At 47.0% G+C, this 13,839-nt stretch overlaps 1 protein-coding gene across 4 annotated transcripts in view; it reads left to right on the top strand.

Annotated features, from left to right (window-relative positions):
• Positions 1–79: 79 nt before the first annotated feature.
• Positions 80–13,839, top strand: part of ARHGAP44 (Rho GTPase activating protein 44) — a 166,655-nt gene continuing 152,895 nt past the window's right edge. For 3 of the 4 annotated variants that reach the window (XM_045984174.1, XM_045984173.1, XM_045984175.1), the window contains exon 1: positions 80–463. In XM_045984174.1, coding sequence (XP_045840130.1) covers positions 411–463 — 53 coding nt within the window. In that variant the 5' untranslated portion in view covers positions 80–410. The remainder of the gene's footprint in view (positions 464–13,839) is intronic. The other variant, XM_045984176.1, reaches the window with a different exon arrangement.

Raw genomic sequence — 13,839 nt, 5'->3', positions numbered from 1 at the left:
AAGGTGGGCAGCGGCGCAGGACTACAAGTCCCAGAATGCACGGCGCCCGCCGCACAGGCGCAGCGGGGACCACCCGGCCAGCCGGCCAGGAGCCTGCGGAGACTCCCGGGTCCCCGCGCCGGAGAGGGGCTGGGGGCAGGCGGCCGGGCGGACCTGGCCGGCGCCGAGGGCGGCCGCGGGCGTCCCCATGCAGGCGCGGCGGCGCGCGTGAGGAGGATGCGGCAGCGGGCGCCGGAGTAGGCGGCGGTGCCCTGGGGCGGGAGCCGCGCGCGGGCCAGACGCTCCCGGAGGCTCCGCAGTGCCGCCGCCGTCGCCCGGGAGGCTCGGCGCGGGAGCCATGTAACCTGCGGCGGGCTGCGGGCTGCTGCGTCCTCGCCCAGCTCCCGGGCCGGCGCGGCAGCGGGGCCACGATGAAGAAGCAGTTCAACCGCATGCGCCAGCTGGCCAACCAGACGGTGGGCAGGTAGGTCCCCGGGGCGCAGGTGACGGAGCGCGCCGGCCGCCGGCCTCCCTGCGGCGGCCGCGACCCCTCCTCTCGGGACCTCCCGGCCGCGCGAGCCCTTCCCCGGCTCTGCCCGCCGCGCCCGGCTCCGGCTGCCCAGCGCAGAGCGTGACGCATCCTTTACCTGCGCCCCCCGCGGCCCCTTCACCCCGTCCTCCCTGCCTCGGCCCGGGACGCCCCTCTTCCCCCGCGGCGGCCGGGCGTCCTGCAAACAGGTGTTTGCCCGGACGGTGCCGACCCGCGGTCGCGCTCGCACATGCCCTCCCCTGCGCCGAGTTCAGGCTTCCCCGGGGGTCCGGGGCGAAGTGTTGGGCCTGGTCGGCTTGGCGGCGCGGAGCCTGCCCTCCTGCCGCGTCTGTGTTCTGGGACTAGGACCGTGCGAGATCCTGGATCTTGGCCGGCGTCTCAAGGCGAAGGTGTTGGAGAAGGGGTCGGGAGCGGGGCGGGGGCACGGGCGAGGGAAGGTGCCGCTGGGATGGCGCTGCGCTGGGCTCGGTCCCGAGACTGATTTCGGTAGACGGAGGGAGGCGCAGGAAGGGAGGTCCAGCTCCTCTGGAAGACGAGATAAGCAGAGGACCACAGCCAGGTAGGGGAGGGCAACGGAGAGGCCCTGTGGTCGGTCTGGCAGAGCCGGGCCCTAGGAAGCTGCAGGACCCAGCCTGCTGCCACCGCCGCGAAAATGGGCTACATCTGGGCTGGTGTCTCCGGGAGCCTCTCCGCAGGGCGCCAGCATCTGTTAACGTTACGTAAGGATTCCGGTGGGTCTCGTCCGAAGCCAGACAGGCTGTGAACACGGGGGGCTTAGGCACAGGGGATTTTTCATGGAACTTCTGCTCCTGGGGAGGGATTCCCCGTGCTGCTGTGTGGCGGAGGAATTGAGGTGTGCAGCTCTAGAGCGAAGGGGAAAGCCGAGAACCCAGCCTTGGGTTCAGTTCAAGTGCAGGCTTCGCTCATGGAGGGCTCTCCACTCGGTTTTCGCGGAAACCAAATACCTTTCTTGGGTGGGAAGTGGAGCCCGAGCTGGCATCTGGCCGGGTGGGGGTGGGGACATCCGTGCGGAACGGGCACCAGAAACTCCCAGGTAAGCATACTGCCCTAATTCCGGTGGGCATCCGAGGGCAGGGGATGCGCTGGCTTCTTCTGCTTCCAGGGACTCCAGATGGTTTCCAAGTAACAATGTCTAAAATTGACTTGGATTCATTTCCCTTTCCCAAACACATGGGCTTTCACATGAGGGAGAATTTATGAATAGCAGAGTCAGATTAGCCCAGATTTCTGGCATGGTATCGCCACGGATAGAGCCTCACATGGGCTGCTTTTTGGTTGTTTCGGACACTGAAATAGTGTTTTCCCGTTTTGGTCGTTTAGCAGGTGATCGTCGAGCTGACCTGTCTTGAATATCTTGATTTCTGCATCACGCTGGGGGCTGGGAGCAGGCATCACATCAGGGCAACTAAGCGATCAGGAGCTGCTCCCCCCAAACCGTAAACGGGGGTTGCTGGTCCAGCTTGGTCTTGTGGTTTCAGGTCAGTGCTCGAATGGAAATATGAGCTAGGTGTGCAGGCTTTCTGACGTCCTCTTGCCAGGACTTTTTCAAAGTGGTGAGATTTACAAGCTTAGGCTTAGAATTAATTAATTTTATTTTATTTATTATTATTATTATTATTTTTTACTCTTATCCACTGAGGGAAAGACACAGGAAGAGGGGAAGCTGGGTTTCAGAATAAGTGAGCTTACTCGAAAGCCCCTTCTTGGAAGTCCGAGCAGCTGGTCACCAAGAGGTACTTTCCGCTTGTTGGTCGCGACGCTGGTGGATGCTGGCCGGTGGATGAATGCTGTCTCTATCAGACAGCAAAGTGAGGGCCCGTCCACCACTGTGTCTGGCTAATATGTATTCATTTTGATGACCTTTTGAGTAAACGTTTTAAAGCAAAAATCAGTTCATGTTTCTTTGCTGCTTAGGACTTTCCAGTGGCATCTCCTTGCACTTAGCATCCCAGATCTTTCCAGGGACCTCTCAGACCTTACCAACTTGACTCCTCCTTGTCTTTCCACTCACATTCTGTTATTCCTGCTTTTCATTGACTGTGCTCCAGCCACAGTGACTTTCCTTGCTCCAAACACCCCAAGTTCATTTCCATCTGGGGTCTTTGTTCTTGCCTTTTTCTCCCCTTGGGCTGCCCGTACACCTCTTCCTCATCGTTCAGCTCTTAGCTCAGGGGCCTTCGAGAGGCAGCCCTCCCCCATTCCCTGTGTGGCCCCTCATCCTGTTCAAGTTTGTCATTGTGCCCCTCACTCTGAAATGCTCATAGCTTTCATCTTTTGTTTTCTTTTTTTAAAAATATTTTATTTATTTATTTGACAGAGAGAAAGCGATCATAAGTAGGCAGAGAGGCAGGCAGAGAGAGAGGAGGAAGCAGGCTCCCTGCTGAGCAGAGAGCCCGACGCAGGGCTCAATCCCAGGACTCTGGGATCATGACCTGAGCCGAAGGCAGAGGCTTTAACCCACTGAGCCACCCAGGTGCCTCTCATCTTTTGTTTTCTTGTCTGCTTCCAATAGAATGTATCAATCATCAGTGTATGGAGCCTATAACCCAATGCCTTATAGACAGTGGATGCTCAATCCATGCTTATTGACAAGATTAAAACTGCTCCCTGTAGAGTCCACACCGGTAAATGAAAGGGGGCAGCATTCACTTTGACTTCCTGGGACTTCATGAGGCAGGAGTTCGGCATGGTTTCTTCATTTCTTGAATCAGTAGAAGCCGTCAGATTGAGTGTTTAGAAGTGGTAATTGCTTTATGGAGTTGCTTTGGCAAGCCACTGGATTTTTGTCCTTGGGTGTCTGGGAAGTGATGACTTTCCTGTCTTTGAGGGAAAACAACCAATAGGTGTGAGGGTCGCTCCTCCCCATGGCTCTTTATCCACTTGCCTTCCGAAAGTTGTAGCTTCTGGAGTTCTGAATGCGGAACTGCTCGGGACTGGCTCCAGTCGCTTGAACAAAGTAGGAGTATCTGAGCTTCATCGTCCTCTGTGGAGTTACTAGTATTTCCCCCCCGAAGTGCTCACATCTGAGTAGAGAGGACATCAGTGGCTGTGAAGGGAGGTTATAAAACTCATTGCCTTTAACTGGGAAGAGCTTCCTCTCCTCCTGGGTGTGCTTCTCCAGTCTCTGCACGAGTTCCTTCTCTTTCAGTTTCCCACTTTCAGTGTCTTCATTTCACTCCGTCCTTCGGGAAGCGTTCCCTGGCCTTGCAAGCCTGGGCCCCCATGTGCCTTGTACTGCGTTTTGTGCTAGGAAATGCTGAATCAAGAGTGGCTGTAGGCATCTCTGGACAAATGCTGCCCTCCCTACTGGGTGACATGCACTATGGCATGCTCGTACTCATACGTTCATCCGTTTCTTTATTCATTCGGTAAACATTGAATGTCGCCATGTGCCACACACTGCTGGAGTTCAAGAAACATTACAATGCAGAGGACACAAAATCCCCTTTCTCTTGGAATCTGTATTCTAAAGGCACGCTGTTTTTAAGTTGTACCGCAGTTTTTATCTTGTTTATTTTTCCCTCTAGACTTCAAGGTTGTTGTGGGCAGGGACAGCTAACTGCCCTAATGCCTGGCATAGAGTAGTTTCTCTGAAATTCTTTGACAACTGAATGAATAAGGGAGCCAGAGGTCCAGGTGTTGTGGATTGGGAAATTAGTGCAAAGCGGTTCAGAGGCGGGAAAAATTCCTGTCACGTTGTGATGGAGTAGATGCCCAGAGGAGTGGACAGCAGCTGCATTGTGGGCTTTGGAAAGACAGACAGGTTTTAAGGGGTGGGCAGGGATCATCAGTTCATGCCTGATTTATATGCCATTTTGTACCTTCAGGGGCATCTGTCAGTTGCTGGGGTGAGAAGCACCCTGAAAGGCATAGTGTTTTTCTTGGAAGTTGCAGGGGTTGGTGTTGGGTGGAAAAAAGCCCTGAGCAGAAATTTAGAGACCCGCTTACTGCGAGAGACAAGAGAAATTAAACAGGGGTCAGTAGGTATGGATGTTCAAGAGCCGGGCAGTCGGGCAGGTTGGATTATTTGGTGTTGGAGGCTCTGAGCTGGGAGCCTCTGTCTCGAGCCCCACTTCCCATTCCTAGGCTGCTCAGCCTGCAGCCCCGAGTGGGCTTGGTTTCTGGTGCACAGCCTGGCCAGGTGTCTCTGCCGCCGCACAGCTTCTGGGACAGAGCTGCAGCAGCCAGGCTTGCCAAGCTGGATGCTCAGAGACAGAGCCTGCAGGTCAAAACAGCCAAGCCAGGGAGCATCCGTTCCTTGAAGGCTTCTCTGAGACACACGGCCTTGCCCATCAGCACGCCTCCGAAGAGCCATGACCCAATCAGTAGGACATCGGGGGCAGAGTCAGAACCAATTCTAAATGAGTCATTGGACCGCTTCGTTCCCCCCATTCTGTGTGTCCTGGGAGTCGGACCTGTAAGACCAACGCAGGCCTGGTTATGTCTTCCTTTTGGCCCCGCAGGGCTGGGCAGACCCACACTGGTCCCCCCAAGGAGCACTGTGCACATTTATTACGTCTCTGAGCAAAGTTTTTCCATTCGAGTTTTATGGAAGCTCGTGTCTTGCCACCTGCTCGGGTGTATAGATGTGAGATAACAGAATGTACTCACCAACTGATGAACAGGCTACAAATCTGGAGAGAATATTTTTTGCCTGCATCTTCTGAGCTCCTTACTGTGCAGATCTGGGCGGCTCTCAGCAATCCATGTGAGGCTGCCTGGGCATTCCTGCAGAATGCTGTTATCCCAGACCTGCAAGTCATTGCCACAGAGCTGTTCTCTTCACCAGCAGTTAATGACTTCCCTCCCGCTTCACCCTCACCAAGGAAATGTATCAATCTTCATTAGTATTTTCCATGATGGGTGATGAGGACCACTTTTTTTTTTCTTTTGCCTCTAGAGAAAGTGAGTCAGCAGCCATGTGAGTAAAACAGTAATTGGGGGTTGTTCCTTTTCGAGGGGATTAGTAGGCATCCCTCTTATTAATAATGAGCAGTTGATTTCAAATGCTATATTGATAACAACAGCAAATAATAAAATTGCGCTTCAGCTCTGCGTGGAGTCAGGTATAGGTCAGAGAGAAGGTTGTGGAGAGAGGGAGGAGAGCAAGGGGCTCTCCCGCCGGGAGCTGGGCATCTCAGTCGGCTGGCAACGGCGACCCCGCCGGCCCTGGGAAGCGCGCGGCCATCTAGCAATTTAAAACTATCCTTTCTCTCCGGGAAGCAGATGTTTTTGCTTTCATTTTCCAGCTTCAGAATTTATTTTTAGAGTAAATGTTTATTTTCCCACAGAATTCAATTTACTTTTTTTAACTTTCTTTCTGGTTACATAAATGATATTTGTTTATGGTAGGAAAGTTATAAATTTATAAATGGGCAAGGAGGAAAAACATGACCAGTAATCTCACTACCTGGGGGCCACATTTGCTATTTTGGATATCATTTTCTAAGTTTTTAATAGACATGTACTCTTAGATAGAGACCATACCCTGTATATTCTTTTGTAATCTGCTTCATCCCCCTGTGAATTACATCTTAAATGTTACCTCATGTCAGAAACTATGTATCAGCGACTATGTATCTATAGTATTCTTTTTCAGGGGTATGTAATATTCCAGTATAGTCAACCAATTTCCTTTTGCTAATCATGTAGCAAATACTTTTCATTGGCTTGCTTTCCTAGCATGAAGTCTTAGAAGTAGAATTTCTGGGTCAAAGAGCACGTGAGTTTTTAAGACCACGTGAATGTATATTTTATACAGACACACACACACACACACACACACACACACACACACACACACGTTTTATATTTACCTCCTCAGCAGAATTGCCAATTTCTTCCCCTTAACCCTCTTAGGAAGTAATATCACAACTTTGTTAATGCACAAATGAAAAACCTCTCTTTGCTTCTCTTTCAGTTCCCAGTGACGTAGAGCATTTTTTGAATTGGCTGGACATTTCTTCCCTTTTCTAAATTGCCTGCATACGTCTTGCCCATTTTTCAAAAGTCCTGTCATAACAGCTTTCCTATTGATTTTTAGGTAATTTTTAATGTATTCAGCATATATGTGCTTTGTCAGATGCTCATCCATCTCCCTGTAGTTTCTTTTTGCCTTTTATATTTTGTCTCTTATAATATTTTATGATCTGAAGCCTATCAATTTATGGTTTATGCTTAAATATTATGCTTAGGAATGTTTTCCCCAGCCCAAGATTACATAAATATTCATACATTTTCAGTACCATTTATATAATTTAATTTACCATCAGACTTTAAATTCATCCATTATTAATTTTGGTGAATGACATGACTAGGGTATCTCACATGTAGTTTTTCTTTAAGGAAAAAAAAAGTAGTAGGTGCACCTGGGTGGCTCAGTCGTTAAGCATGCGACTCTTGATTCGGGCTTGGGTCAGGATGTCAGGGTCATGGGATTGAGCCCCATGTAAGGCTCCGTGCTCAGCGGGGAGTCTGCTTGGGATTCTCTCTCTGCCTCTCCCTCCTGTTCATGCATGCAGTCTCTCAAATGAATAAATAAAATCTTAAAACCCAGGTCGTTACCCTACTATCGAATTGAATAACATACTTCAATCCCACCGCATCGAGAGGTCATCATGTACTAAAAGATTTCACTTACTTGGATCTGTTTCTAGGATTTCTGATTTGTTCTCTTGACCTGTCAGTTGGAAGGACTGTGAGATTAGCCCACCTGCCCAGGTGAGCCACTGTGGGTTGGTGTCCCCTCCCTTGGGTGGGTGGAGCAGTGAGGTTGGTCTGGTTCCCACATCCGGCTGCATCCCGGGCAACTCCTTGGCTTGGCCATCAGAACTCAACGGCTTTGCCTGTGGATCTTGCTGTGCCTTTCCCACTGCTAATCTACACATTATTCCCTTATAAATTAGAACTGCTAAGGTTTCCTTGGCTTTGCTGATCTGTTTATTTTTTCCTCAGCATTTTTATAAGTGAATATATTAAGATGGAGGAGGTTGACAAGTTTACGCTAGCGAGTGTGCTGAGACTTCTTCCCCTGTGGGACTAGGAGCTGCTTATGCAAGTCTGTTCATGAGCCGATGAAATCGTGTTTGTCTGAGTCTTGCACCGTTTTGCTTTTGTTTTTAGGTCATTTCTCATTATCACTACTCTTGCCTTAATGATTGGAAACTTTATTTTTTTTTTACTCTTTATTGGTGGAATGTAAGAGAGTTGTTGATGTTTGTGTAATTGTTTTAATAACCACTGTCTTCAACAATCTCATTACTTTAGTTAATTAGTTAATTATGTTATGTTAGTCACCATACGGTATGTCATTAGTTTCTGATGTAGTGTTCCAAGATTCATTGTGTCCGTTTAACACCCAGTGCTCCATCCAATATGTGTCCTCCTTAACACCCATCACCAGGCTAACCCATCCCCCCACCCCACATCCCCTCTAAAACCCTAAAGCGCTGGAACAAACAATCATAAAATTTGTATGGAACCAGAAAAGACCCTGAATTGCCAAGGAAATATTGAAAAAGAAAAAGCTGGGAGCATCATGTTGCCGGATTTCAAGCTCTATTACAAAGCTATGATCACCAAGACAGCATGGTTCTGGCACAAAAGCAGACACATAGACCAATGGAACAGAATAGAGAGCCCAGATATGAGCCTTCAACTCTATGGTTAAATAATCTTCGACAAAGCAGGAAAAAATATCCAGTGGAAAAAAGACAATTCCTTTAATAAATGGTGCTGGGAAAATAGGACAGCTATATATGGAAGGACTCATTACTTTTAAATACTTTTTTACAGAAATCGAGGCTCCTGACTTTTCCAGGTAGACATTCATATTTTCTGCAAATAATCTTTTTGCTTCTTCCTTGCCAGTGTATATACTTATTTTATTTTCTTGTCTAATTGCATTGTCTAGGACTTACTTAGAACAGTGTTAAGATATTGGGGCAATAAGTAGGCTTCCATGTCTTCACTATCCTTCATGGAAATGCATAATTGGCTCAAGAGATTTTGTTTTTTAATCACATTACCTATTACATAATTTTATTATTTTACTTTGGGTTTTTCTTTGGTGCCAAACTTAAACTTGATTAAATGTATTCTCATGTTCTTAAAGATCACCATATCTTTTCCCTTCAGCTAATATAGTCACTCAGTAATTTATGCTATAAATATTTATTGAGCACTTCCTATGTTCCAGACATTGTTTTCATTGCTTTCACTAGGGATACACCAGTGATGGAGTTCCTACCCATGAGGAACTTGTGTTTTCTGAGTTTGACCCCCCTACAGATTTTCTAATATTGAGCTCTCCTGGTCTTCCTGCAGTCCATCTCATTTGACTAGAGTTTGTTAATTTTTAAAAATACTGCTAGATTTAATTTGTTGTTGTTTTATTGAGGATTTCGGCATTCAGTGTTCATAAATGAGAAACATCTGAATTTTTTTCTTTTGCTAAACCTGCCACATTTTTATAACCTTGTGAAATGAATTGCCCACTTCTTTCTGTTTCTGTGCAGTGAGTTTAGGAATTAACATGTTCATTGAAGGTTGGAAACAACTTTTCCAGGACATTTTTTGGAGGTAGATCTTTGACAGTTTTCCCAATTTCTTCATCAGACTATTTACACTTTCTTTCTTTTCCTGAGTCATTTCTAGTAACATAGTTTATAGGAAGACATTCATTTCATTTTGCTTTTAAAATTTAATGGAATCTTCTCCAAATATAGAGTTGTGGCTCCTAATCTACACTTCTTTCTCTTTCTTCACACACACCAACTTTGCCAGGAGCTTTACTCTTCTCCACATTCCACGAATCAGCTCTTAGGTTTAATCTTTTCTTTCTTGTTTTTTTTTTTTTTAATTTCTTTCTCATTAGCTCCTGATCAATGTTTTCTTCTTCTGTTTGTCATACATTTTGCTTTCTAAAATATTTTTTCCTCTTGATTTCCTTGGGCTGATTGTGTTCTTGAACTAGTCTTTAGTCTTCTGTGGTAATGTGTGAGCTCTGGAACCTTAGTGGCTAAGCATTGCAGAAGTTTAAGTTCACACGTAATGTGAGTGTGGGGACTTCCAAGGACTGCTTTCCTCCATGTGTGATTTAGGGATCCAGTCTGCATCCACCTGCCCCCCACCCCCACCACCACCATGTCTGCACCTCCTTCATCTCAATATGTGGCCTCCAGTCACTGCTACTGGCTCTTAAATGCCTGGGCCTGGAATTTACAGATGTCACCTGTGCTCATGTTTCATTGCCTAGAACTAGTCACAAAGCCCCCTTGGGTTATGACAGGAGATGGGGCCCTCTACCATGGCTCTATAACCAGGAATATAGTCTCTCCTCTCCCACTGCCCATCTTTGAAATCCTTCTTGTTCTCCGGCTCCCCATAGTGCCCTCTGTGCCTGGGAGAAGGTCATTCTTTATCAACCATGGATGATTGGAGCTGTTGATTTTCATTGTCCTTTGTAGGAAACTGTGAGATCCTTCAGGAGAGCATCTTCAGGATAACAAACTTACTGATGTCCACTATTTCTCATGTCAAGATTAATTTTTGATTTTTTTAAAAGCCTTTCTTACGGGGGGGGGGAATAAAGAGAACAGAAATTCTCTCATCTTGACACACTGGAATGTCACCTACTTTATGGGATTATTGCCAGGGTTAAATAAGATAGTAAATATTATATCCTTAGCATAACCCCTGAGAAATCCTAAGCACTCAATAAATTGTGGGTATTACCACTCTCCCTTGCTGTGCTTCAAGTCTCTTTGACAGGGGACATTCCTTTTGATTTTATTTATAGACCTGAGTACCTGGGAATTACAGCTTGAAATTCATACCCATTTGTCTTATTTTCCCAAATTCACAAACGTGAAATAATCTGGAGGTATCAGTAATGCTCATGGCCTCCTTTATTTAATACCCACGAATAGTTACTATATTACTTGGGGTGGTCTAGGTTATGTCTCCATGATAGAAACGATCAAGATCGCCGCACCTTACAGCCCTGCCTGGTGGGCACTGGGAGTAGTCCCTCAAGCACCCAGGCTACCATATAGCTCTGTTCCACACTTGCCTGTCCGATGGCAGAGGCAGTAAATGAGGATGTGGTCCATCACACCCTGGCTCCTGGTGTTTTCTTCTGGAACTGAGGTGTCACTTCTACTCACATTTCATTGGGCAAACTGAATCACCTGGCCACACCTCCCTTGACGTGGAGCGGGTAAAGACAGTCCTTCATGGACCCGGAGAAAGCAGAACCACAAAAGACACAGTGATGTCACCTGTCACCGAGAGCTGGGCGTGTGCCTCATAGGCATCATTTTTATGGACTCATTGCAGCATCTGCGTGAATGGGATGCTATTTATAGCCTACAGGTGGGGAATGGAGGCTCGAAGTGGTGTCCACAAAGGGGCAGAGCCTAATTCGGGCTGGGTCCTAAGTAGGTCAGGCAGAGGCAAAGCCTTCCTCTGGTCTTGCTCTCCCTCACAGTGGATCTCTGTGGCCTCCCGGTTCTTCCAGGTTCTTCCATTTACTTCTGTTCAGGTGGTTTTGCAAATGCTAATTAACTGCTCTTGACTTGAATAAAAATAAAAATGCCACATTCCTTTAAGGTAATGGGTATCTTGCCTGTCCCCTAAACCACAAAGAGCATACAGTGAAATTTCTGCCCGTAGAAAATTCTTCACTTTGTTTCCTCACAGCAGTCTCAGAGAAAGGTAAGTGAAATGCCCTTTGAAAGTAGTTTTTTTTTTTTTTTTTTAAATATCTGGGCTCGCTGTGGAAAGTAAGCATTGTGGGTACCCGCCAAAGCCCTTACAGACTCCTGCATAACACAGTAAGCCAGGAGACCTTAAAAAATAAGGAATATGCGAAGCAGACAGAGCTTTTAGCTCCTGGTGCACATTGCTGTGAGTGCAGAAAGATGTGTATACTCACTCATGGTCATAACTGCTCTTTACTGAACGTGCCCCATGACGGATACTCTGTGTGGTGCTTTCCAAACAGTCCTGCTTAGTCCTCACACACTCCGGGAGCAGGTTGTGAAGTTCCCCAGCTTTCTGTGGGAGCTGCAGAGCAGGTACATTGCTGCTGCTGGCTACACTGTTGCAAGTTCAGATTTGCTCCCAGGTGAATGTTACTTAGCACAGTTCTCTACTGACAACAGCAGGGGAGAAAGCAGAGAAAGTTAAATGTCGAATATCAGTAGAATGATTAATTGTAGCACATCTACACAGTTGTAACAATCTCGGTCTTTTCATAACACTCCAGAAATTTAAGGGCTGGAGAGAAATGTTTGCGATAAGAACACAGGATACAGAAGTGCAGACAGAGTTGAGATTGCACAGTGTTTTAAAAAAAAAAATTGCATAGAAAAGACTGGAAGGAAATCAGGAAAACTGGAAGGCTTAGCATGCGGTATTTATCTCTGGGCAGGCTTATGAGTGGTTTGATTTCTTGCTGCCTGTATTTTTAAAAAAATTCCAAATTCCTTAAACATGTATTTTATATGTTTATATATATATATATGAAAAAATTCTCCCAGGATTCAAAAGGGGGCAAAGGTAAAATGTAGCTGGAATTTCTCATAATGATGTTTTAAGTTCGGGGCCCTGAAAGGTCTAGATAAATATGCTTGAAGTTCTCTTGAGCCTTGGTTTCAAACATGGGAAACTTCTTATCTTTATGCTCTGGAAAGGACATGATGTCACATCTCATTTTATAGAATAAAACAGTCTGTCATTAGGAGTGATATGCTAATAGCCGTTTCGGGTTGCTAATTCTAAAGACACAGAACATTTTGAAACTTTGTTTGTACCACTTGAGGCTGAGGACTTCCCCATGACAGGTTAGGGTTCTCTGGTTGCAGCCGCAGGAGTGGACTTGGGCTCATCGAAGCAGAAGAAGAGATTGGGAAGGATGGGGGTGGTTCACAGAATTGGAACGGCCAGGAAGTATTTCTGGAGCAGAGGACACCTTCCAAAACTGCTGCCGGGCGCCTGGATGGCTCAGTAGGTTAAGTGTCTGCCTTCAGCTCAGATCATGGTCTCAGGGTCCTGGGATTGAGCCCTGTATCCGGCTCTCTGCTCAGCGGGGAGCCTGCATCACCCCGCTCTCTCTGCCTGCCTCTCTGCCTGCTTGTGATCTCTCTCTCTGTCAAATAAATAAATAAAATCATTTTTTAAAAAAAGTTGCTTCCCAATTGTTATTTGTCATTGGATCACTCAGGTGAATCTGTCAGGGATGAGCGTTCCCTTGGTTTAGTTTGGAGCATGTGACCTGACCTTCCCTTCCAGGCAATGGGAGGTTAGAGAGCTCTCTGAATTTCATGTGCCCAAAGACAGCAGTGGGCGCTGAGGCTGTTCCCAAAAGGAAAATCAAAGGCTTATTCTCGAAGGACCAGGAAGAGGTGATGGCCGTCTAGTACACCGAGACATTGACCATCCTCTAGTCAATGACTCAAAGACCCTGTCTTCACTGGCTTGCCGGAGATCTCCAAACTTAGCCGTGATCTAGAGAACGTGATTCCTGGTGTTCAGAGACGTCGTTTCCTGCCCCTGCATATCAGTGGATTACTGTGAGGCTGTCTCCAGATTAAATTTACCCATGCCTTCTTTTTCATGTCTGAGTCTTAATTATAGTCTGTGTCTCTACCCTTGACTATTGCTGTGGCCTTCATTTGTACTCTTGCCTTGAATCTCTCTCTCTGACTTCCTGCGAAACTGGCCAGACTATATTTTTGAATCCACAGACAGAAGAATGCCCTTTTCCTTTTTTATCAGGTTTTGTTCTGTGGGGGTGGGGTGTGACCACTAGGACTGTGGGAAATGTGACACGCTGTCGGTTCATCTTAGAAATGTACAGTCTGCATTTGGACTTAAGGCTCTGAGAAGTTCCGCAGTAAAGAAGATGGCTGATCATTCGTATCACTTAGAATGCCTTGAATTATAGTAGCAGGTGTCAGTTCAGAGCAGCTTAAACTACAAGATAACTTTATTTCAGATGACAGGGCGTCCAAAGGTGGGGAGAGTCCAGGGGCCTTGTGATCAGGGCCCCTGCTGTCTTCCGTTCCTTTTGCCTTGGCTTTGCCCTCATCTTTGTATTGGTCTTCTCCTCAGGTTGGCTTTCTTTCCTGCTCAGAATACAGCCATTAGTGGCAGCTGAAGTAATTTGCTTCCCTGCTCATAACCCACATAGCAGGCAAGAGAGGTGCTGTGGTCCAAATCTTTGTGGTGAAGGTAGGATCTCATGAATGGGATTCGTGCCCTGATAAGTGGCTCTGGAAAGCTCC

Source organism: Meles meles, chromosome 18 (genome assembly GCF_922984935.1).
Source record: "Meles meles chromosome 18, mMelMel3.1 paternal haplotype, whole genome shotgun sequence".
Classification (NCBI taxonomy): domain Eukaryota; kingdom Metazoa; phylum Chordata; class Mammalia; order Carnivora; family Mustelidae; genus Meles; species Meles meles.
Note: the sequence above shows the minus strand (reverse complement) of the source record. Positions and strands in the feature narration are given on the sequence as shown.